This window comes from Molossus molossus, unplaced genomic scaffold (genome assembly GCF_014108415.1).
Source record: "Molossus molossus isolate mMolMol1 unplaced genomic scaffold, mMolMol1.p scaffold_m16_p_8, whole genome shotgun sequence".
Taxonomy (NCBI): domain Eukaryota; kingdom Metazoa; phylum Chordata; class Mammalia; order Chiroptera; family Molossidae; genus Molossus; species Molossus molossus.
The window spans coordinates 35,370,813-35,395,545 of NW_023425402.1; the positions used below are offsets into that span (position 1 = coordinate 35,370,813).

At 38.4% G+C, this 24,733-nt stretch overlaps 1 protein-coding gene across 1 annotated transcript in view; it reads left to right on the forward strand.

Moving 5' to 3' along the window:
- Positions 1-269: 269 nt before the first annotated feature.
- Positions 270-24,733, forward strand: part of SMAP1 (small ArfGAP 1) — a 130,062-nt gene continuing 105,598 nt past the window's right edge. Inside the window, exon 1 of the mRNA XM_036248034.1 lies at positions 270-579. Within this exon, the coding sequence (XP_036103927.1) occupies positions 462-579 (118 nt within the window). The 5' untranslated portion in view covers positions 270-461. The remainder of the gene's footprint in view (positions 580-24,733) is intronic.

Genomic DNA, 24,733 nt, shown 5'->3' on the forward strand with positions numbered 1-24,733 from the left:
ACCCGAGGCCCTCAACGACAGTCACATCACAAAAGTGGGGAAGCCCACAGCGGGCAGTGCAAGGTACTCTTCCGGGATCACCTTGGGCTAAGGGCCCTGGGTGGAAATGGGCTGGCCGGCTTCCCAGGAAGTCCGGCGCATGCGCAGCGCGCCCCGCGTCTGGGTTTCTTCCTGCGGCGCCACCCGGAAGCCACGGCTTCGTCCCTCCCCCTCCCCCTCCCCCTCCCTCGCCGGCTTTGGCGGTGCGTGCGGGGCCGGCCCGGCGAGGAGGCGGGACACCTCGGCGCTGCCACCACCACCGCCGCCACAGCTCCTCCTGTTCCAGCAGCCGCCGCCGCCGCCGCTTCCTGGGGCTGAGTCGGCCCGCGGTCCCGGCGGTGCCAGGTGCGTTTATCCAGCCCAGCTTCTGTCGGCATCCGCCGCCGCCGTCGCTGTCCCGGGCTCCCCGCCCCGCTGCCGAGATGGCGACGCGCTCCTGCCGGGAGAAGGCTCAGAAGCTGAACGAGCAGCACCAGCTCATCCTGTCCAAGCTGCTGAGGGAGGAGGACAACAAGTACTGCGCCGACTGCGAGGCCAAAGGTAGCGCGGACGCCGCCTTCCCTGGTCCGGGCCTCCAGCAGCCAGTGACCTTCCCGTCGCTGCGGCTGCGCCCGGTCGGCTCCGGCCCTGACGGGAGGGTGGGCGCGGGGCTCGAGGGGACCCTCACCTCCGCCCGAGGCGGCGGCGAGGTCAGGCCCACGGGCGCCGTCCCTGGTGCCAGACTCCTCTCCTTCCCGGCCCCGGGGTTGAGCCGGTGCCCGCGTCGCGAAGCTCGGCCCCTGCACAGGGCCGGGGTGGGACTGGGAGCGCGGCACGGGGCGACAGCCTGGGCAGTGCTTGGGGCTAAAGGGTTGCCCTTCTCCCGCCGCAGCTCACTGGTACCTCCGTGGGTGGGCCACCCTTAAGGCCCCGTCGGCGCCTCGACCCTCCCCGGTAACTTCAGCCTCCCCCTCCGGGCTCCGAGGCTCGGTATCCCAGGTGGAACCCTACCTGTCTGCCCACCGGACAGCTTCTGTATAGGGCTCTCGCTTCTGCTTCCTGAGCAAGAGTATGGTGGTCCTTTTGGTGGGTTGAGTTTTACAGAGGAAAACAATTAGGAAGGGATCCTTAGTAGTAGTAGTAGTATTTTTTAGCTGGATATTGGCCAGAATGAACAGGAATTTCATTATATGAGCCTCTTGGACAGGGGGCTTATGTACTTGACGATTTTAATAATTTCATTGTTTCTGACCAACTAGTTTGGGCGAATATAGGGACACAGGTTTGTGTACCCCATAAACGTTGAAAGTACATTTTAAAGATTCAGAGATGAAAAAACCACCAAAACACCTCATTTTAGTTTGTTCACTTGGAGAGCTTTTAGCCTTAGCCTTTGGAATAGATACACCGTTTTTAGCTTATGTGTCTTTGATTTGGAGATCTGACTTATATTTAATGTCTTTTAACTAATCTCAATGGAAAAGTGTTTCAGAATTTTAAAAACAAATCTTTCATGTGTTTAGGAAGAAATCTTGCTTAATTATAAATTGGTTTATTTGTTTATTCTGTGACAAATAGTAGTTCTCCAAAATAGGAATCAGTCAGTCTTTGGGAATGTCATTTAAGACTTCTGCATTATTTGACCTAGACTTTTCCTGAAGCTTTTCTGTTCTTCCACAATACTATATAAATGAGTCACATTTCAGTAGGCTGATGTTCGTTTTGACTAACCACACAGCCTCGGCAAGTCACTTCACTATTATAGCAGGTACTGAATTGCTGTAACCAGATCATATTATGAGCACTTTTTCTGTTTTAAAAATTATTTATTTTTTTCGTTGACAATATTAGAGATGTCCCCACATTACCCCCCTTATAAGATTAAGCCAACCTTATATTTATTCTTTGTGACCTTTCAGGTGTAGAGTTAAAAATGCCTGATTATTGTGGTCATATTTGTTTACCTGGTGTTATGTGTGTAGTGTTTTGGGGGAATGCTGTTCTGTAGTGAGGCACAATTGCTCACTAATCACTGCACTAGTAAAACACTGAAAATGGGCCAGAAAAAGAGAGAAGCTGAGGTTGTATGATATGCATTTTGAGAAATAACATGGCTAAGTAGAGATGCTAGTAAAAGAAATCATTAAAAATAATAAGTTTCAGTAATTTAGGTATAGAAATAATTGAAAAATAATTTTTGTTCAAATTTATTTCTCCCAAAAAGTATTTTATAAAATCAGATTTTCATTAGTGCTTTCTAAAATAATTTATAGGTTTTTTTTAAAAGCCATCATTTACCACGTTAACATTTTCAGTCACTTTTTTTCTGTTAATCCTCACCGGAGGATATTTTCCCATTGATTTTTAGAGAGAGTGGAAGAGAGGAAGGGAGGGAGAGAGAGAAACATCAATGTGAGAGACATGTGGATTGGTTGCTTCCCGACCTGGGATCAAACCTGCAACCCAGGTACATGCCCTTGACTGGGAATTGCATCTGAGACCCTTTGGTCTAAGGGAGGACACTCTGACTGCTGAGTCAGACCAACCAGGGCTCATTCACTTTTTTTTTTTAGGTGAGGGGGGAGAATCATCATGTACTTCTCAAATTAGGACAAAAGCTTTATTTATTTTGACCTGAGGAATAGGGAACATAGTTTTGCTCACTATTTATATTGACACTTAGGTCAATAATAATATATCAAATAAATGTCTTTTTTATTTTGGTTTTGTTTGTTTTTGAGAAGTAGAGGAAGTGGGAGAGAATAGTATCAAGAGTTCAAGGGTGCCCTGGCTGGTTTTGTTCAGCGGTTAGAGCGTCGGCCTGCGGTCCAGAGAGACCAGGGTTTGGTTCCTGCTAAGGGCTCGTACCTCGGTTGCAGTTTGTTCCTGGCCCTGGTTGGTCATGCAGGTGGCAGCCACTCGATGTCTCCCTTTCACGTCGATGTTTCTCTCTCTCTCTTCCTCTCTCTCCCTCCCACTCTACCTGAACAAAAAATGGAAAAATGTCATCGGGTGCAGATAGAAAAAAAAAAAAAGAGTTCAAGGGTGAAACATGAAGGGCATGAACTCCATAGTCATGATTTTAAAAGATCATTATTTTTTTCTTGTTGCTACTAAATCTAGAATAATGTTAAAATAACTTCTAAAGTTATTTCACTGTTCTATCTTGATCATTCCAGAAAAAGGAAAAAAGACAGTTAAGGACACTTATTGGTTTAATTAGACTTGATTTCATGGTTGTAATTGAAAAATTTGACATGATTGGGCAACTGATGCAATTAAATATGTTTTGTAAAATTTTTGAGTCATCGGTTGAACCCATTTATGACCTCTTTTGGTAGAATTCTTGGCTTGTTACATGATTTTGGATTTACTATTATATTTGCCAAGTGACATAGTAAATGTAGGTAGTGAAATTCATATTAAATGTCCTTTTAAAAGGCAAGCTAAGTGTCTTATTCTGCAGCCCAGTTATTATAAAGAGGTTGCATACAGTGTATTTGTATATCGGTGTTTTCTTCACTGTAGTAAATTCTACATCATGCTTTTCATGTATTTTGGAGCTCTTTCCTAGTTAACTCATTTTTCTTTCTTTCAAAGAATACTTCTTCCACTGCTCTTTGAAAACATGTGCCAAAAATTAAAGTCTCGAGCTAGAGATCACTTTATTCTATTGATTATAATAGTTGGCAGAGGTGTATTGATTGGATTTTGAGATTTTCTTACTGAGTCACCAGTGCGTTTCCTGAATTGACAGTATTTTGGAAGTAAGGTAGGAGAAAAGGATGACATAGGTGTGTTTCTTGTATACTATTCTTACCAAATCTGTTCAGCAAGTGGAGGATAAGAACAGGTAGACGTCTCTCCCTGGCCTCATTCATGATTCTGTTGGTTATTAATTGGTGGTACTTTATGGAGCAGTGAGGATTTAGAGCCCCTTGCCAACTTAAAGTTTAGTTTTTAGTATTTAAAGTTCATCCACAGTGATACTAGCTTTGATTCTGGACATGTATAAATTGTCATGAAAATGTGTCTCTTGCCCAAAAGTTTTGGGGTAGTCAGAATCAAGGGTTTTGAACCCTAGCGATAAAATTTTAAAAAATTATTATTATTTTTTATTGTTGGAAATACTATAGATGTCCCCCTTTTTTCCTCATTGACCCTCTCCTCCTAGAGATAATTTTTGTTCATGGGTGTTGTATTGAGATGCTAAGCTCCTTGCCCAGATCAAACACTCATTTCTTTATTTCGCAGGTATTGACTTGAGGGTATGCTTTTAAGCTCTGTGTAGGCTTATGGGGCTAAAATTTGTAAGACCTAAAGGAGTTTGTTTAGTGGAGGTAGCATTTTTGCCAATGAATGATTCTAAAATTATACTAACTGTTACTTATAATACTGGTTGTAAGAAGTACCCCCCTTTCCACTCTTTTGGGCTACTGTCCCCCCTTGCATTCTGACTTGTCCATAGATTGGTTTCACATTCTTAGAATGCTGCCTCAAGGCCTTTGTATATGTTGTTCCTTCTGCCTAGGAAACTCTCTAAAATTTTTTGCCTGATTAGTTTTATCTATCTACCAGTTTATTTAAATATCTCTTCAGGGAAAATGATTCTCTCTGGTTCTCCCAGATTAGGTTAGACTTCCATTTATACACATAAGCACACCCTGAACCTTTTATTACACTTACCACAATTGTAATTAAACATTTTTTGGATATTTATTGATAGTCTATATCTCTGTTGGATTATATATGTAAGAGGGAAGAGACCTTGTCTGTCTTGTTTTAGCTTATATCTCCAGCCCCTCCACACAATGTGGTAGGTAAATGTAACTCAGCAAATCTCTTTTGAACGAATGAATGTATATAAATGAGTACAGGGCCAAGGGTAGGCAGCAGGATATGTGGAAGCCAATGTACATATGAGCATGTGGAGTGACTCTCCTGGGAAAGATTCACCTAAGGAGTCTTGTTGGAGCTAGGTTCTGAAGGTGGAGTAGGAATTCACCGGATGGAGAAGGAATTAAAGGACATAGTTTATAAGGTACAGGTATAGAAAAGAAGATAAGAAGTTTTCATGTGGCCTTTTTTTAGTAAGTTTCCTTTAAGCATGGTCAGATTTGGGGTGGCGGTCAGAGGAAGAACTAGAATGGTGAGAGATTTCAGGCAAGTCATCTTGTTATAACAGTAGCCTAAGCAAGAGTATAAGAGGTCTTTTACTCAATGTCAGTGCATGGTAAATCAGGGTATGGGGCAGGAAGCAACCACTGTAGCTTTTTAAGGATTAGGGTGCTCACAACATCATTGGAAGGGCTGGAGGAACAAAAGTCAGAGAGCCACCACTGGACTACTTTCAAGGCTACCAATTATTGTCATTGCTACCAACACCTCCATTGCTGTGGCTACTTCTCACCCATGAAACTGGTAAGCTGATGGGAGAACCAGAACTGTGGTTATTACAAATGTTCAATGTCTACTAGACATTTTTGTCAGTTGCCCTTAATGTGGGAAGATGGTCTTTGCTACAATTGTGCCTTCCGTGTGCAAAAAATGTCAACACCTTGCCTTGAAGGGAGTCTTTTAGTTTTCTAACCTCTTCAAATAGTAGAAATGTTAAATGGAGGTTGTAAAACCCAGTCCCAGAGTCTACTACAGGTAGTGAGGATGGAGATAATTTTTTAAATGTTTGGTATTTAAGAGTTCTTATGTAAACCTATTTTAAAGTAATTCATACTGAAAAGATAACCTTGGAACTGGTGTTTATGATGATGTTGATGCTTATAGGACAAATTCATGTAAACTGAGATGTGAATATAATTCTTCTGAAGAGACCTGCCAGTCTAAAAGTTCCCTCACATTGCTAAACTTCAGTCTGATTGGTCTTTTGTTCTGCTAATTCTGCTACCTTGAGGTTTTCCATGATGTGCAGAGACCCGGTGTCAGAGATGGGATAGGAATCACAGATCTTTCTCTGATTCATCATCTGTTTAAAACTTGGGCTGCATATTGTCCTCCTTTTTTTCTCTTTCAATTCTTCTTTGTCTTTTAAAAATTAAAATATTCTTTTCTTAATTTCATTAATTATATCTCCTTAATTCTTTTTTTTTTTTTTTTGATATATTTTTTGTTGTTGTTGTTCAGATAGAGTGGGAGGGAGAGAGAGAGAAACATCGACGTGAAAGGGACACATCGAGTGGCTGCCACCCACACGACCCAACCAGGGCCGGGGACAAGCTGCAACCGAGGTATGTGCCCTTAGCAGGAATCGAACCCGGGTCTCTCTGGACTGCAGGCAACGCTCTAACCGCTGAGCCAAACCGGCTAGGGCAATCTCCTTAATTCTTGCTGTAAAAGAGAGATCTCTCTCTCTGTCTTTCTCTCTCTCTCTCTCTCTCTCTCTCTCTCTCTCTATCTTTTTCTCTATCTGAAATCCTTATTGACCTATGAGGATTTGAACCCATGTTCTCTTTAAGGCAAAGTAAAATATTTGAGATTCTAATCATATGCTTTATAAACGCAAGCATTTTCCTGCTGCTGCTACTACTACTACTAGTAGTCTGTTCACTGCATGAAATCAACTCATTTTTCCTTCCATTTCTTAATAGAAGATCAAATAAACTGTTTCAGATATAACCATGAAAGATATTGAATGACAGCCTTACATTCTGACTTGGTTTAACAGACAGAATTTTTTTGGCAAATCAATATTTCTACAAAGATTAGGTATCATGTCAGATGCTGTTGTGTGTGCTAAAAAGTTTTGGGATATGGTCTACAAACTAGTTAGGGATCTTAGTAGACATGACACTGATCAGTTAAATTGTAATCTACATGTAGACTGTAGATTCATTAAGTTTAGCGATGGGAGAGATTAGTGTGACCTGGAGATGATGGAACTTTAAGGCTGGAAGTTAAAAAAATCAACTAATAACATTGCATTATATACATATAAGTTATATAGCACTTTGTTCTTGTCAGGCACTGTTGTGAACACTTTACATATATTAATTAATCCTCAAAGCAACCTTTTGGGGTAGGTTATGTATCCCATCTTACAAATGAGGCACACAGAACTTAAGTAAAATTCCCAAGGTAATACAGCTAGGGAATGATAGAGCCAGGCATTTTTAAATTAAAAGAAAATTTTTTTGAATGGCCACTATATTTCCAGCACTTTTTTAGGAGCTGGGGATGAAGCAGGGAATAAGGGCTATGCTAGGATCTACTAGTCTGTTGGTCTGTGGATCTACTAGTCTATTGGAAGTAGACCTGACTTGCAAGGCTGTCCCTTGGCTGGCATCAGGGAACTTGAACTTGAATTTGGGGAGGGTCTCATTACCCTAAGGAATGAGAGTCAGGTAACTAAACTATTTGTACAAAGTACATAGTGTGGTTTATGCTGAACACCTGCTTTCCTTCTGGAGTCTGGAATTTGCATATGTGTGAGGCAAGGGTACCTGTGTGACCAGGCCTGCCTAACCACCTTTCCTGCAATAAAAGCCCAAGGCATGGAGTTTCTGATTAGCTCAATTGGTTGGCAACTGGCAACGTCTCACGCTTGTCAGAACTCATTGCTGGGAGAATTAAGTGAGTTCTGTGCAACTCTGCTTGAAGGGTACACCTGGATGTTTGTGCTTTTTTGCTCCCGGATTTCACTCCATGAATCATTTCACTTTGCTGATTATGCTTGGTATCCTTCTGCTGTAATAAATTATAGCCTTGAGTATAACTGTATATTGAGTCTTCTTAGTCCTCTTAACAAATTACTGAATCTGAGGGTGGTCTTGGGAACCTCCCAACATGATATATTGTACAGGATATGTTGGAGTCTCAACAATCTCAGCTAGCTTTAGAGACTAACCTACTAGCATGGGTAGAGCCCAGAGGAGCAGGTATGAGAACCAGAGGAAATTCTGACTTTATTGGAATGATATGGAGGTGGGAATCTGGACTATAGAGTCAGGATTTGAACCCAGGAGTTCTATCTCCAGTGTCAGTACTGTTAACCGCATATTCAGTGACATGAAAGATAAAACATACTTTTGCAGTTGAAATTTTGTGATAGAGATTATTGTTGAGAAGAGACTATCCACCTTCAGGCTGATTTAATCTATTTCTCAGATTATTGCCAAATGTGTTCCAGTGTGGACAGTGTCTTTGTTTTAACTTATTTCTTTGCATTTAATGGTGGAACCACCATAACTTCAAAATATTAATATAAATAAAATAGAATGTTTTTTCTGATCACTAAACTTTATTCTACAAATTGATTGAATCTATAGATGAATCTTTTAGTGGTATTTTTTTTTTTGTCTTCCTTATAACGTCTTTGTTTTCTGTTTCTGCAGTTATGTCTTTAGGTCAGGTACTAATCATCTAACCTAGCTTTTTTTTTTAATCCTCACCCAAGGATATTTTTCATTTATCATTAGATAGAGTGGGAGGGAGGGAGAGAGAGAAACATAGACATGAGAGAGACACATCAATTGGTTGCCTCCCACATGACCAGACCAGGGCCAGGTACGAACCTCAGCCGAGGTATGTGCCCTTGACCGGAACTGAACCCGTGACTCATTAGTCTGTAGGTTGACGCTCTAACCACTGAGCTTTTTAAACCATAGAAACAACATGACCAAATTGAAAGAGCACTGACCTGGGTTAAGTTAGTAAAGCTAGGTTTGAGTTCAGACTTTGCCTTTTTGACTTGCTTGGTGACCAGTTGTTCCTGTCCTCATTGAGCTTTACTGCAATGAGTTATTTCAACTCTGATGTGATCTGTATTATTTTCTAAATCCCATACCTCATATCACTTCTGTGTTGATTTTAAAAATAATTTGTTATTAAGGGTTTATATTTTTGTCTTATTGAACTTTGGATTATGGTGAAATCTTTATACTTTTTAAAGCTTTTCATTGATGATTTAGGTCTTGCTGAGTAAATTTACCTGGTATTATCTTTAATTATCTCAAGCCATGTCATATAACTTATAGGAATAGTTCTTACAGGTTGAGGAGTCTTTTTATTTTAAATTGTTTTATTTTTAAGCTTTCTTGGAGAAGAATAAAATCAAAGGAAGCACCACCTCTTCTAGTTAGCTACTAAAGCCAGTACCTCATTTATTAATTATTTTAAAGAAAAGAACTACAGGCCTATTACATTTTTAGCCACCATGTACATTTATCAGTGTCAGTATTTTCTACCTATGATGTTAGGTAGAGTTATGTTAACTCTGAATGGCATTTAGCTATAGTACCATGTCGAAATTATTTTTAAAAATATTTCACATAAAACAGAGCCTAGATAAGATACGGTTGAAATATGTGCTAATTTTATGCCCACATATATTTTGAGTGGTAAATATGAGGATTTTGAGAGTCCAAAGCGGAGAGAATTATAAGCTTTTTAATAATTCTCCATTATCTGTGTCCCCCTCTACCCCCCCCACCCCAACAATTTTTAGTCTCCATTTCACAAGAGCTCCTAGTGATTGCTTTTAGGAATGACTGATAATAGGACTTCAGAGGTTTGTCAATGATCTTTTGTAAAGAGTGCATTTCAAAGACCAGTGATCACATGAAACTAAAACTTAAAAAGAAGATAAAGGGAATTTTGAAAATTCTGTGGGAAATGATATGTAAGATAGCTTTATCTTCCAATATAAGAAAATTCATAAGAAATTATAGTTTAGTCTAGATGTTCATACATTTTTACTTTTGAAAGTTGCTCCTGGTGTGAGGTGGTAATGATGCATGATGCCAAAAAACTGGTGGAAGTATTTTATTGAAGTGAAATGATCATTGCTGATGTAACAAATCACCACAAATTTATTGGCTTAAAACAACAAAAAGCATTGTGTTACAATTCTAAGGTTAGAATCCAAAATAGTGTTACTAAGCAAAACTCAAAGGTGTTCCTTCTGGAGGCATTAAGGGAGATTAGATTTCCTCATCTTTTCCAGCTTATAGAGGTCACCTGTGATGTTTGTCACATAACCCTTTCCTCCATCTTCAGTGTGTCATCTTCAGATCTTTCTCTCTCTTCCCTTCGTCCCTTCTACATCTTCTTATTAGGCTCTTTTAAAGACCCTTGTAATTACACTGGGTTTATATGGATAATCAAGGATAAAACCACCTCGGGGTCCTTAACTTAAACACACTTGCAAAGTCTCTTTTGCCATGGAAGGAAACATATTTATAGATTCCAGGGATTGGAACAATGATATCTTTGAGAACCATTATTGTGCTTACAGGTGGATTTGTGATATGAATTGTATATTGAACCTAGATTTTTGTGAAAGGTATTGCTTTGGATGTAGTTAAGATGACATAAGATGATGAAGTGAATATAATTTAAAGTAGCCATTCTCACAGAAATTATTTTAAAAATACCACGTGCATGTAAGAGTCCTTTAACAAATTCTTTGCAACATGATTATTTATGTAGAAAATTCTTAGAAATTTACCAAAAAAGCCATTAGAATCAATAATTGAGTTTATCAAGATTGCAGGAATTAAGGTGAACGTAGAAAAATTAATGACTTCTACATACTAGCAAGCAATAATTGAAAGTTGAAATGAAAACTACCATTTACAATAACAAAAATATGAAAATTTAGAGGCAAATTTAACTAAATACAGAAACTACCAATGATTGCTAAGAGAGATTAATGAACACTTAAAGAAATGGAGAGCTATGCCATGTTTATGGAATAGAAGACACAATCTTTATGTTAGTTCTTTCCAAATTTGTAGATTCAACATGATTCTAGTCAAAATCCCAGAAGGCTTTTTTTTTTGTAGAAATCAGCAAGCTGATTCTGAAATTCATAAAGAAATGCAAAGGTCCCCATCAAATTTAAACAGTTTTGAAAAGAACATTGGAGTTCTTACACATCCTGATGTTAACAGTTATTATTGTAAAGCTACTGTAATCAAGACAGTATAGTGTTGGTGTAAGGATAAACAAGATTAGTGAAACATGATTAATAGTAAAGAAATAGACTTGCATATAAGTTTGGTTAATTTAAAAACCAATTATTTTTCTTTATTGACCTTAGAGAGAGAGAGGGAAGAAGAGGGAGAGAGAGAGAGAAACATCAATGAGAGAGATCATTGATTGGCTGCCTCCTGCATGCGGATTTGTCCCACAACCTGGGCATGTGCCTTGACCGGCAATCAAACCGACGACCTCTTGGTGCATAGGTTGATGCTCAACCACAGAGTCATAGCCCCCTGGGCTAAGGTAGGTTAATTTAAAAAAAAATTTTTTTTAATCCTCACCTGAGGACATTTTTAGTTCAGATAGAGTGGGAGGGAGAGGAGGAGAAAGAGAGAAACATCAACATGAAAGGGACACATCGAGTGGCTACCACCCGCACAACCCAACCAGGGCCGGGGACAAACTGCAAACGAGGTATGCTCCCTTAGCGGGAACCAAACCCGGGTCTCTCTCAACCGCAGGCCGACGCTCTAACTGCTGAGCTAAACTGGCCAGGGCTAAGGTAGGTTAATTTTTTTTTTTTAATCCTCACCTGAGGACATTTTTCCATTTTTTGTTCAGGTAGAGTGGGAGGGAGAGAGAGAGAGAAACATCGATGTGAAAGGAACACATCTAGTGGCCGCCACCCGCACGACCGACCAGGGCCGGGGACAAACTGCAACCAAGGTACATGCCCCTAGCGGGAACCGAACCTGGGTCTCTCTGGACCGCAGGCCGACGCTCTAACCGCTGAGCCAAACCGGCCAGGGCTAGGTTAATTTTTAACAGAAGTGCCAAGATAATTTCATAGGAAAACACAAGAATGTACCTTGGTCTTTATCTTTTACTATGCACAAAAGATAACTGGAAGTGGACTGTAAAACTAAATTTAAGATATAAAACTTCCAGAAGAAGAAACATCTGGGACCTTGGATTAAGCAAAGATTTCTTGGGTGGGACAGAAAAGCTCAACCCATATAAAGATGAAAGTGAGAAAATGGACTTCATCATAATGAAAAACTTTTGCTTTTCAAAAGACAGTGTTTAAAAAAAATGAAAAAGAAAATCATAGGCTGGAGAAAAGATTACACTGGAAGGGCTTTCATTCAGAACATATATATAAAGAAATATTGCAATTTAATTAAACAACATAAAACTTGCACTTGAATGTTCATAGTGCTTTATTCAAAATAGCCAAACACTGGACACAATCCAGATGTCCGTCTGTTGGTGAATGGATAAACAAACTGGTATGATACTACGCACTACAAAGAAGCGAACTAGTGTTATAGTCAGTAACATGGATGAATCTTAAAAATGTTGTGTTTAGTGAAGGAATCTATATCCAGAAGACTACATAATTCAGATGCTCCTCAGTTTATGATGGGATCACATCCTTTAGACCTATAAGTTGAAAATATTCTTAAATAAAAAATGCATTTAATACACCCAACCTACTGAATATCTTAGCTGAGCCTAGTCTACCTTAAATGTGCTTAGAACACTTACATTATTAGCCTATAGTGGGGTGAAATCATCTAACATGAACCCTATTTTATAATAAAATTTTGAATATCATGTAACTTATTACATGTATCACTTTCTTACCATTATAAGGTTAAAAATTATAAGTCAAACCATTGTAAATCAGCTGGGAACTGTCTGTATGTTGATTCCAATTATATGGAATGCTAGAAAGGTAAAATTTTGGGGAAGGAACATAGATTAGTGAGAGTAGTAGCTCTTTATAAAAAATAAAATGCTATACCAGTATGTTGTTTTATTCATTTGATGATATTAACAGTTGCTATAGATTATATAACAGTTCCTCTATTATTTCATTTGAATCCATATAACATATACTGTACACTCCTAAAGTTATTTTCCTCTAATACGAAAATAAATTTAATGGTCTGAGTAAAGTTTTGCAAAAGCAGTGCTCTTTTTGATTCTGGCTTAAAGGATAAAGAATCCTTGATTGGTGTCTCTTTTTCCCCAAAGTCCATTAGAATACTAATGAGTATTTGAGTACTTTAAAACCTTTGTAAATTGATGCTTTAACTTTTTGGTTAACTTTTGGTTTTCTTGAGAAGTTGTGTTATTCATACACAGCTCTTAAGTTCCTTATGATGTCTTCAGAAAATCAGTTTTTTGTTGCTTCTGGGCTGTAGTATTTTCTTCTAGGCTCTATGATAATATTTAGGGATGTAGTGAAAATATTGTCTGTAGACAATAATGTCATAATATTAGCCAAAAGCATACCACTTAAATACTTTTTACTTCAAAGAGCTGTATAACTTTTTATGATATTGGAAGTTTTTGTTGTGAGACCAGTGGCCCTCTTCCTAGGATTTGGAAATCATTATTTGGGGCAAATTCAAACCATAGTAAGCCAATCCAATCTGGGATCCTTTCATAGGGAGTCTTAACTTTGTGAGGTTCTCTTTCACATTAGTAAACTACTTGAAGTCAGAACTATGCCTACTTATATCTCTTCCTGTTCCAGAAAATAAAATAGGATCACATCTTATTTTTTGTATTTATCTTAAGGTAGAGCAGGAGAGAGAGAGAGAGAGAGAGAGAGAGAGAGAGAGAGAGAGAGAGAGAGGAAGAGAGAGAGATAGAGAAACATCAATATAAGAGAGACACATTGAGTGGCCACCACCCACACGACCCAACGGGGCTGGGGACAAACTGCAACCGAGGTATGTGCCCTTAGCAGGAATTGAACCTGGAACTCTCTGGTCTGTGGACTGATGCTCTAACACTGAGCCAAACTGACCAGGGCTAAGATCACATCTTTACTAATCATTCATCTACTATAGCTTCTTAAAATTTATTGAACAAATTAAAATTAACTTGTTATGTGGTTGTACATATAAATAATTCCCCTATCATAGATTTAGAATACTTTTTATTTTATTTTAATGGCTTTCTGGTTAGCCAAAGTGAGTTATTGCTCTATTAATATGTCCTTTTCAACATCTAGATTTTATAATCATATAGGGGTTCATCACAGCGGGACATATAATTGAATAAGTAAATCAGGACAGAGTTGTGGAATACATTTTATAGCAGACAGTGGAGCATGAACTTGATCCTTTAGATAATAGGGACCTTCACCAACTTACTATACCTCTATCAAAAACCATTATCTGAATGCTGAATAAAGCAAAGTGAAAGATGATTTTATTGCAAGGCTTTTGACCTGCAAGCCAGGAACTCAAGGTTCCAGGAGCAGTGAGTTCTGAGTTGCTCACAGACTAAGGGATAAACATGGAAATTACTTGGCTTTTCAACTGATTTGTGGCCTAGTGATCTTCTTTCTTATTTGGGTCAGGGTAGCTGAGTTGGGAACAAGGAAGTCCAGAGATGAACTTGGTATTTGGAGATTGGCTGATGTCCTCTACTGATTTCTGAGAAGAGCTGTAAATTTCTATACAGTTAGGCTAAGTTTTCTTTATGCCCCTGTGCTGACCATCTCCATTTTGTCCTTGATGTAAGTGCCTCTATTTTAGTTTGGTTCTATACCTTCTAGTCTTGAGACTATGAAATCACATCTTACATGGGTGATTCTTAGATGTTTTTATTTCATTTTATTTTTTATTGATTTATTTTTTTAGAGAGAGGAAAGGGCAGGTGTGGGGAGTGGGAGACATCAATATGAAAAAGAAACATCTACCCGCCACTTCCTGCATGCTCCCTGACTAGGGATCGAACCTGTGACATGGGCATGTGCCCTGACTGGGAATGGAACCAACCGGTCATCTTTTCGTGTATGGGACGACGCTCCAGCCAACTGAGCCACACTGGCCAGGGTGGTGATTAGATTTTTAAATTAGCTTTGACTGGCTTTTAAAACCTTTTAAAGAATAGTATATATGATTTTACCATTAACAACCTAGTATGACTATTCTTATGAAAACTAAAATTTCAGTACCTCAGAAGAGTTAGACTTCATTAAAGGAACGAAACAGTAAAGTTTCTGCATTTTAAACTGTTCTACTTAAATATGATGTCCCTAGTGGTGAATGAGGCGTAGGTAGATATTCCTCACTTGTTTCTCCTTGATAGCATGGTTTCCCATATATGGTTCTAATATTTGTATACCATTAAAAAATGCTGAAATGTTGATAGGATTATCTATGGTGATTATTAGGCGGTATAATTATATGAAGCATTTATACAGAGTTTGATGTATAGTAGGTTGTCAATAAATGTTGGATTTGAATCTGAGTCTTATATGATGACACCCACAAACAACCCTGCTCTTTGAACAGCAGTAGAAAAGAACATGGTTTGGTATAAACTGAAATGTTTGGAATTAAAGCCAGGTTTCTGAAATCTCTTAATTAGCTTGTCTGCTAAAGTGAGTTTCAAAGATAAAGATAAAACGAATACAGTCCTGTGTACAATGTTCATTCACTGAACATTTCAGCTATATCCATTTTACTAGATATTTAAAGTGGAAAGAGGCATGGTGACTGCTCTCAAGGTGATAAATTTTGCTATTACTGTGTGACCAGAACACTTAGCTAATGTTAATTCCCTCTCTCAGTTCTTTTGAAGAGTTTTGTGTGTTCTGCTTTTATATAAGTAATTTATGCAATTCCCCAGCAATCTCAAGGATGTTAAATGTTCCCACATTAGAGATGGGAACTCTGAAACTTAGACTACTCATTTAGCCAAAGATGCCACTGGTGCCAGGATTCTAACTGAAATCTGCCAGACTCTAAAGACCGTTGTGCTTCTTACGTCAGAAGTTTGTCTTGGTATGCTAGAGCAGACTAGGAGGAATTTTAAGAAAACCATTTAACCACTTTAGATATTCCTGGCTTGAGCCCTTTCTATGCCTATTTTCCTGGGGAGCTCCCGTGCTCCTGCTGAATTCTTCTTGGGACCTGTAGAAAGAGGGAAGGGTGTTGGCCCTCTGAAGAGCCTACTGAGGCTAGCCTTAAAGGACTCCTAGTTTTGAGGTGAAGGAATCTGGGATGAGTAATGTAATAGTAGGAAGGTTGACAATCCATATTCATTTCCTTTTATTTAATCTCATTTCAGAATTCTTCTGTAAGAAAGCTATACTGATGTTATGTGCTCCCACAGATACCAAAAATTCCTGGATTCCAAAGTCCCTTATATAAAGTTGCATAGTATTTGCATATAACCTACATACATCCTTTTGTATACTTAAATTATCTCTAGATTACTTATAATATCTAATACAATGTAAGTAACTATGCAAATAATTGTTATACTGTATTGTTTAGGGAATAATAACAAGAAAAAAAAAAGTCTACATGTTCAGTACAGACTCAACCATTGTAGGCCTAATTACATAGTACATGACAGCAACAACATAGCATTTTGAGGGGAATATTTTTGATCTGTGGTGGTTGAATTGGCAGAACCTGTGGATACAGAAGGTCAAATGTGTATCAACTATTCTGAACATGCTCAGAGTCTGCATAAGTAAACAAACAAACCAAAAACAAAAGAAGTGTAAAAAATTCAAATAAACTATTAATGGAAACAGTGTGATTAAGGAGTAATTAAGTTAGCTTTTGACTCTTTATGGTAGACCTATAATCATTTTAGGATGCTGGTCAGAAAAGGGATTGTCATAGAGCTGTTTTAGTGCTATCTAGCTGTTGTTAAAAAACATTTTTGAAAATTGTAGTAATGTATTTTCTTCTAATTTCACTTCTCCATCATCCTGTTTTTCAAGAACACATTGAAAAGCACTGCTGCAAACCATGAAAATACACCAGAATCTCTTATGCTAATCACTATATTGGGTTTTATTCAGGGGTTATCACGTAAAGAAGTATTTATTTCATTCATTTCACAGATATTTTCTGAGCAACTGTTATGTGTAAGGCACAACTGCTAATTGACATATGAATTGATGTTGTATATGGTTTATGAATTCTAACCGTGAGGCTTTCTGCGTGATTTAGGACTTTCCATAGTAGGGGATAGAAACAGAACTAGAATTAACTTAAGTAAAATGGCATTGTGCATTGGATCTTCAGCTTTTTTTAATCAAAAGAGAAGACAGGCTTGCCCCACATGACTTAGTTACTTAGTTCTTGAACCTCTTTTTGCTTCTGTTTGCACTCACTCCTTTGCTAATGTCATCCAGTCTCTTACTTTTAACTGTGCACTATAGTTGACTTCCAGATATGTATTTTCAGGCTAAAAGATCTCACAGAATTCCTTACTAGTACATCCAGTTGCATGTGGTTCATTCAGCAGCTTCAAATTGACATGACTTAATTGAATTCTTGACCTTTCTCCTCTAGGCCTACTCTTTAGACAGTCTTACCCATCTTACTCTGCCATTTTGATCTGGTCCAAAACTTTGGAATTGTCCCTGTGTTAATTCCAGTCATTTCCCTGTTGATCTTTCAGCTTTTATTCTTTTTTTTTTTTGAATCCTCACCCAAAGGTATGTTTACAGAGAGGGAGGGAGGGAAGAAGGAGAGAGAGAAAGAGAAAGAGAAAGACAGACAGACAGACATGGATGTGAGCTAGAAACAACAATTGGTTGCCTCCAGTATGTACCCCAAAGTGGATCAAACCTGAAACCCAGGTATGTGCCATGACCAGGAATTGAACTCACAACCTTTTGGTGCACAGGATGATGCTCCAACCAACCGAGCCACCCAGGCAAGGCCCAACTTTTAGTCTTTCCTATTACGATCTGTTTTAACATAGCTGCCTAAGTGATCTTTAAAAAATCAAGTCAGGCCCTGGTCAGTTTGGCTCAGAGGTTGGAGCATTGGCTTGCGGATCAGAGTCCCAGGTTCGGTTCCCACTAAGGGCACGTATCTTTGTTGCGGTTTGTCCCCGGCGTGGGTGGCAGCCGGTCGATGTGTCTCTCTCACATCGATGTTTCTCTCTCTCTCTTCCTCCCTCTCTATCTACAGACAAATGTAAAAATGTCCTCGGTGACAATAAAAATAATAAATAAATCAATAGTCAAGTCAGATCAGTTAGATTATGCCATTGTTCATTATTTTTGTCTGTCAGAGTAAAAGCCAAAGCCCTGTTTACAGTGGTCCACAGTGCTCTTCTTGCTCATGAATATATTAATCAGGCTTCTGCCTCAGTGCCGTCACACTTGCTATCTCCTATCCCTGAAATGTTCTTTTTCCATACATGCATATGGCTGGACCTTCTCATCTAGGTTAGGTCCTCCCTCAAATATACTAAATACTTAATTTTATTAAATTATCTGTTTCTCTTTCCAGAATGTAAGAAGTCGAGGATTTTTGTCTTTTTTTGTTCAGTGCCTAGAATACTTCCTGGCACATAGGTGCTAGGTAAATATTTGTTAAATGACTAAGTGACTGAAGCAGGAGAGAAGCATGCTGAACACAAGAATAATGTAGATTACCAGTTTAAAACAGTATGTACATAAGATACATAATCACGATACAAGTGATATATGAAAAACTAATCTATCTCAGTGGTCTTAAAAATATTTAAAAATGACTATGACTTTAGTGATTCTCTTTCTGGAAGATAGACCTCACCTAATATTTCTCTTTTTCTAACTTCTTCTTTGTTAGCTTATGTGAAAACTTTGTTTGGTCAGATTTATAAAAGCCACTGCTTGAATACTATAATCATATATTCTTTTTGTATTTTTAAATTGAGCTTATTTTAATAGAGCTTCAGCACAGAAAACAGAAAACTCTAGATGTGTTAACAGGAATGCTTTAATACAGGAAATCAGTTGCTTACGGAAGTCCTCGAAGGGATAGAAGAGTAGGCCTCAGACTGAGCCTTCAGGACTGACTCCCCCAGATCACAGCAGAACTGACCCACCAGGGAGACACTAACTCTGAGGCTGTCACTGGAACTGTTGAGTCTAAGAAAACACCAATACCAAGTTAGCTGTGATGCAGGGATTAGAAAGTTATAGCTGCCTTAAAACATGTATAAGCTGGTGATGGGGTCCTAGAACATGGCTTCTAGCCATCAACCATGTCACAACTGTTTCTTCACACAAGAAGCTGCAGGCTAGTGTTCCTGCAGAAAACAGCCCCAAAGAGCAGGAAGATGGAAGATAGTCTCCATCTCACTTTTGCTTTCAGATATTGCATGCGTGTATCTAATTGGTGTAAACTAATTCTCACTCAAAACTCTAACTACAAAGGAATCAGAAGTAGAACTTTTTAGCTTTCTGTCCTCTGAATATAAGAAGACCCATCAGAAATAGGGTGGAATAGAGGTGTGATCAAATCAACAACATCTGCCATGGCTTCTCACTTAGCTAGTTACATCAGAATGAATAGAACATCCACATCTTGACCTGGAGAGAACAAGAAGGTCCTCAGGCAGCCAATTTGTGTGTGAGTGTGTGTGTCTTTGGTTCTCTGTATCTCTGGGTCTTTAAGGGATTCTTCATTCCTGCTTTATTATTTACTGACTACCTTCCTTACTTAATCATTTGCTTGCCTGTATACTTCATTAGCTCCTAAGTCTAAATGATCTACTGTTTGGCTTCCCATAGGTGGCTGTCTCTTTCTGGGGGATAATATTCCATATTCCTGAATAGATGACCTGGCCCAGCCCTGGCTCTATGCCCACCACTGGTCATTTTGGCTTGGAGGCAGGGAGGCTGCAAGAACAGCAAGTGGAGTTTCTTTTCTATGGCCAAGATCAGGCAAGTTCTTTAAGAAGGAAGTGTGGCATAAATAGTTAATATATCAATGCAAGATTTAGAGGAAAATTTACTTCAGAATAGATGAAGTGGATAGCTTTGGACAGGAGAAAAAGCGGGAAGAATGTGAGTTTATGAAGAAGGAGAATGAGAGGGGTCTGAAATATGAGGGGACAATTAGGTGATAAAGTCATTTTCTGAGAATAAGGATAGTAGGACATTCATTGTAGGGAATTTAAGGTTATTTTCTACACAGACTACTTGGAATAATAAGTATTTTGAAATAATTTAAAAGTATTTTAAATTAATCTGTACCCTCATTGATGGGCATTTGCTGTGTAATTTTTGTGGTTACAAACAATACTACTGTCAAAGCTTTGTGTGCACACAACTGTTTCCTCAGAATAAAATCTCTTATGTGAAAGGTGCACGTATGGTAGAGTATGCCAGATTAAAGCCTCTTTGTTTTGTACTTCCAGGAATTGGAGTCAGTTTACCTTCCCACTCTAGTGTATAAAGACTGGCTGACCCTGTGTAGTTAACCTATCACTTGGTGTTCGTGTTTTTAAGTCTTTTTTTTAATCCTCAACTGAGGATATGTTTATTGATTTTAGAGAGAAGGAAAGGGGGTCGGGGAAGAGAAACATCCATGTGAGAGAGAAACATTAATCAGTTGCCTCCCACAGGCACTCTGACCAGGGATCGAACCTGCAACCTGTGTATGTGCCCTGACTGGGAATAGAACCCACAACCTATCCGTGTACAGGACGACACTCCAACCAACTGAGCCACACTGGCCAGGGCTGAGTATTCATGTTTTTGAAAATTTTCTTTAAAATAGTTGGTGCAAATGGTATCACACTGCATTTTGCATTTTCTTGATACTCTTCAATATGCTTATTGGTCTTTTTTTTTCTTTATGATTTATCCTTCATTCTGGGGACAAGCGATGGCCACCTTTTTACATTTTTCTCTTTGCCACTGGGCCATAACACAAAATTCCAGATAACATTGATTCCTCTGAATATTGTGGTAGGCCACACCATTCAATCCTAGACTCTGTGCTAATGAATAAGTGATATTTGAGCATTTGGACAGATTTTCAGTCTTTGATCTACATTTTTTGTAACTATGAAATGATAGATAGTTTAGAGATAAAAGAGACCTGTCATGGTATCTGGTCTAATCTTCTATTAGAGAGATGAAACAGATCAAGAGAGGTTAAATTACTTGCTCAAAGCTGTGTCACAGTGAGAGAACATGGGAGTGAACCCAAGTTGTCTGGATACCTACCTGTCCATTGCTTTGTGAGCCCACAAATGAATGTGTTACCCTTGACTTTTACAAAAGATATCTTTGAGCTTTTTAATATTTTTCATTTGCTTTACATTCAGCCATGCACACAATTAGAAAGGAGATAAATTCTGGGTTTTTATACTTAACCAAACTTCTGTGTAATGGCAGAATATTAAGAAAAAAATTGGTGCTCTGGCCGGTTTGGCTCAGCGGTTAGAGTGTCCGCCTGCGGTCCGGAGAGACCCGGGTTCAGTTCCCGCTAAGGGCATGTGCCTTGGTTGCAGTTTGTCCCCGGCCCTGGTTGGTCGTGCGGGTGGCAGCCACTCAATGTGTCCCTTTCACATCGATGTTTCCCTCTCTCTCTCTTCCTCTCTCTCCCTCCCACTCTGTCTGTACAAAAAATGGAAAAATGTCCTCGGGTGAGAATAAAAAAAAAAAAAAAAAGAAAAAAATTGGTAATCAGAGTGAGGAATGATTATGCATTAAGTATTTACTTAACCAGTTTATTTAAATGCACATTTGGCAATAATGTAAACATGTTTTAAAACTGGGAATGCTGTTTATTGATGTTTGAAGTGTTAACTAGAAGCAAATATTATCTTATGAAATTTGTAAATATTGGATATCTTTGAACTTGAGAGAGAATTTTTGCAAATGAGAAGCACTAGAATATTTGTGAAAGAGTAAACAAAATAAAGTAAATCTGTAATATGCTTGCTTAAACTTTTAACTTTTAAAGTCAAATTTTGAATGATGCCAGATCACCCGAACAAAGTAAGAAATAGGTTTGACAAGGCCTAAATTTTAGGACAGTCAGGTGAAATTAAGCTTCATTCTATTTTCTCCTTGTATCTTGTACAATTCTGATGACCAGTGAGTTCTTAAATGATTACCATTGTTTGACTTCTTTGCCAAAGTAAATCAATATTTGAAAAATAGCAAGAGAATGCTTTATTTGTAGAGTTTATTAGTTCCCCAAAGAACCTTCTGAGTTTTTGGTGTCCTTATGAAATTTTGAATTTATTTATGTATTTGTTCCTCTTCCCAAGTTTAAGGGAGAAATATAATAAAAAATATGGCTACATAATATATAATAACTTAAAAAAATTATTGTCTTTTATTGAATTTTAGAGAGAAAGGAAGGGAGAGGGAGAGAGATATAGAAACATCCATGAGAGAGAACATTGACTGACTGTCTCCTGCATGCTCCCCCACTGGGGATTTGGCCCACAACCTGGGCATGTGCCCTGACCAGGAATTGAACTGGCGACCTCTTGGTGCATGGGTTGACGCTCAACCACTGAACCACACTGGCCAGGCAATATATAACTTTTAATCTATATTATTATTTCCCCTCGTTGACTGGGTTGAAAGATCTATTTGTCTACTGTTATCTTTGAGAGGCTACTGGTTCGGAAGCAAAAAGCATGAGCTTTGTTGAAGACTGACTGCTCTGGGTTATAACTTCAGTTTTCCCATTGATGCTTCTGATTTCTTTTTCTTTTCTTCCTTCCCTCTCTTCTTTCCCTTCTTTTCCTCCGTCCTTCCTTGTGACCGGAATGTATTATTTAAACTTTCTAAGCCTCAGTGTCATTACATGTAAAGTGGCCATACCTGTGTCACAGGCTTGTGAAGTAATGTCTGGCACAAAGTAGGGTTTGATCATTATGTCAGGTTTCTCTTCTTCTTCTTTTTTTTAATCCTCACCCGAGGATATTTTTCCATTGATTTTCAGATAGAATGGGAGGAGAAGGGCCAGGAATGAACTGCAGCTGAGGGTACGTATCCTTAACCGGAATGGAACCTGTGACTCTGTGGTCCGCAGGCCTAAGCTCTAGCCGCTGAGCCAAACCAGCCAGGGCTCTCTTCTTTTTCTTAAGCACTCTGTTATTACTTTGCAGGAAACCTTTGTGAATTATATTTTGTTTGGTAAACAATGTAACTGCACAGATTTTTGAGACTAGATCCATATAAGAATACTGTTTGGAAGGCTCAGGAAAAGAAGGTAGTTTCTCTCTGTGTCTCTCTCTCTCTTTATATATATAAATTTTTTTTCCCCTTGTATTTATTATTCCACTCTAGAGTACACATTAGGAAGAGGTATGCAGCAGAAGCCCTTCCCAGCTCTTTAGGAATCACAGAGTGCATTCTGGATACCTACATGGAAAGAATTGTGCAAACATTAAGTGCTAAAGAACTTCAGAGAAAGTTAAAATGACTAAGAGTAGGAGTTGGGGGAAACGTTTTTAATAAAAGAGGTAGCTCTTGAGGAAGAGTAGAATCAAACTTCAAGGAGAAGAGTGACAAAGTTATTCTATGTGGGGAGAAGCTGGTAAATAGTTTAGTGCATATGCTTAGTGTACATGTTTTTTTTTTGTTTGTTTTTTTTACATTCCTGGAGGCAGGTATAAGTTAGTACCAGGCAGAAATTTAGGGGACAGGATTAGACAGGGGGTGATTGTTGATTTGGATGTCGCCTGCATGGAAATGTTTGCCAAAGCCATGAGGGCATTAGACACTTGTAGATCAGAGGGTCGTTGACCAAGACTGTATGGAGGCAACAGCAGGAAGTAAAATTATTGAAGGAACTAAATGGGGTCCTGTAAGACTGCAAGGAAAACCAGAACACAGGAGCCTCATGAAAAGAGGGTTGTGGGAAATGGTTATAGTCAGAAAAGTTAAATGCAATAGGGAGGTAAAAATGACTAAAAAAGGGCGTTTTATTTTGGTAGACCTTAAAACTATTTTCTAAGCCCTTGCGAAAGATTTGTGAAATTGAACTCCATCTACTTCATTCAGAGCCTGTTTTTTACTTGCTGTGCAGGTCAAGAAAATGAATCTTCAGTATGTTTGCACCATTTCTCTAGTTTTTCTCAGGCAAACCTTTGCTGTTTTTAGCACCGTTGCCACATTTCATTGCTCGTTTTGTTTTCTGCATTTAGTTTACTTTTGAAATGAATGCTTTATTTTTTCATGGAATTCTGATAACTTTTATACTCTGTGAAGAAAATTATTTAGAATTTATTTTGCAGCCTAAGAAATATTATAAATATATATGTAAATGGCTTGAGTGACATTTTATTTGTCGGGGTTATTTTGTTTTGTTTTTATAATTTATTGAATAAACTGATAAAATTGACAGAAAACTGGTTCTGGGGAGACCTGTCAATTTATTTTTGAAAAATATACATTTATTTTTAGCATATCTTTTCTGTTACTTTCAAGAAGTACAATTACTTTTGTGAAAGTGAATATACTAGTGTCTTTTGATTCAGGACCTAAACATATAAAATTGATATGTGGTGTTTTTAACATATCTGCCCTCTGCTGGTGAAAATGCATTATTGTTCTTAACCCAGTACCTCCAGTAATTTCTTTGAAGTAAATAAAATTAAATTTATGAAAAATACCTTTATTGTTTGAAAGGAATATATTATTTTTAGGGCAGTACTGCGCAATGAATTATTCTGCTCGAATGGTCATGGCTGGAAAATAATGACTTATTACATTGATGATTATTTGTGTATTATTTTTGAATTTTTCAGTAAGTTCTAGATCTGCTCCTATATGTTGTGCTAGTCACTAGTCATATGTGGCTATTTAACTGAAGTTAAATATTCACTTCCTTTGTTCCACCAGCCACATATCAAAACATAATAGCCACATGTGGCTAGTAGCTACTGTGGCAGATTAAAAGCTGTCACAGAAAGTTCAACTGACAGTACTGTTCTAATTTTTTAAAAAATTATTTTTATTTTATTTTTTTATCCTCAC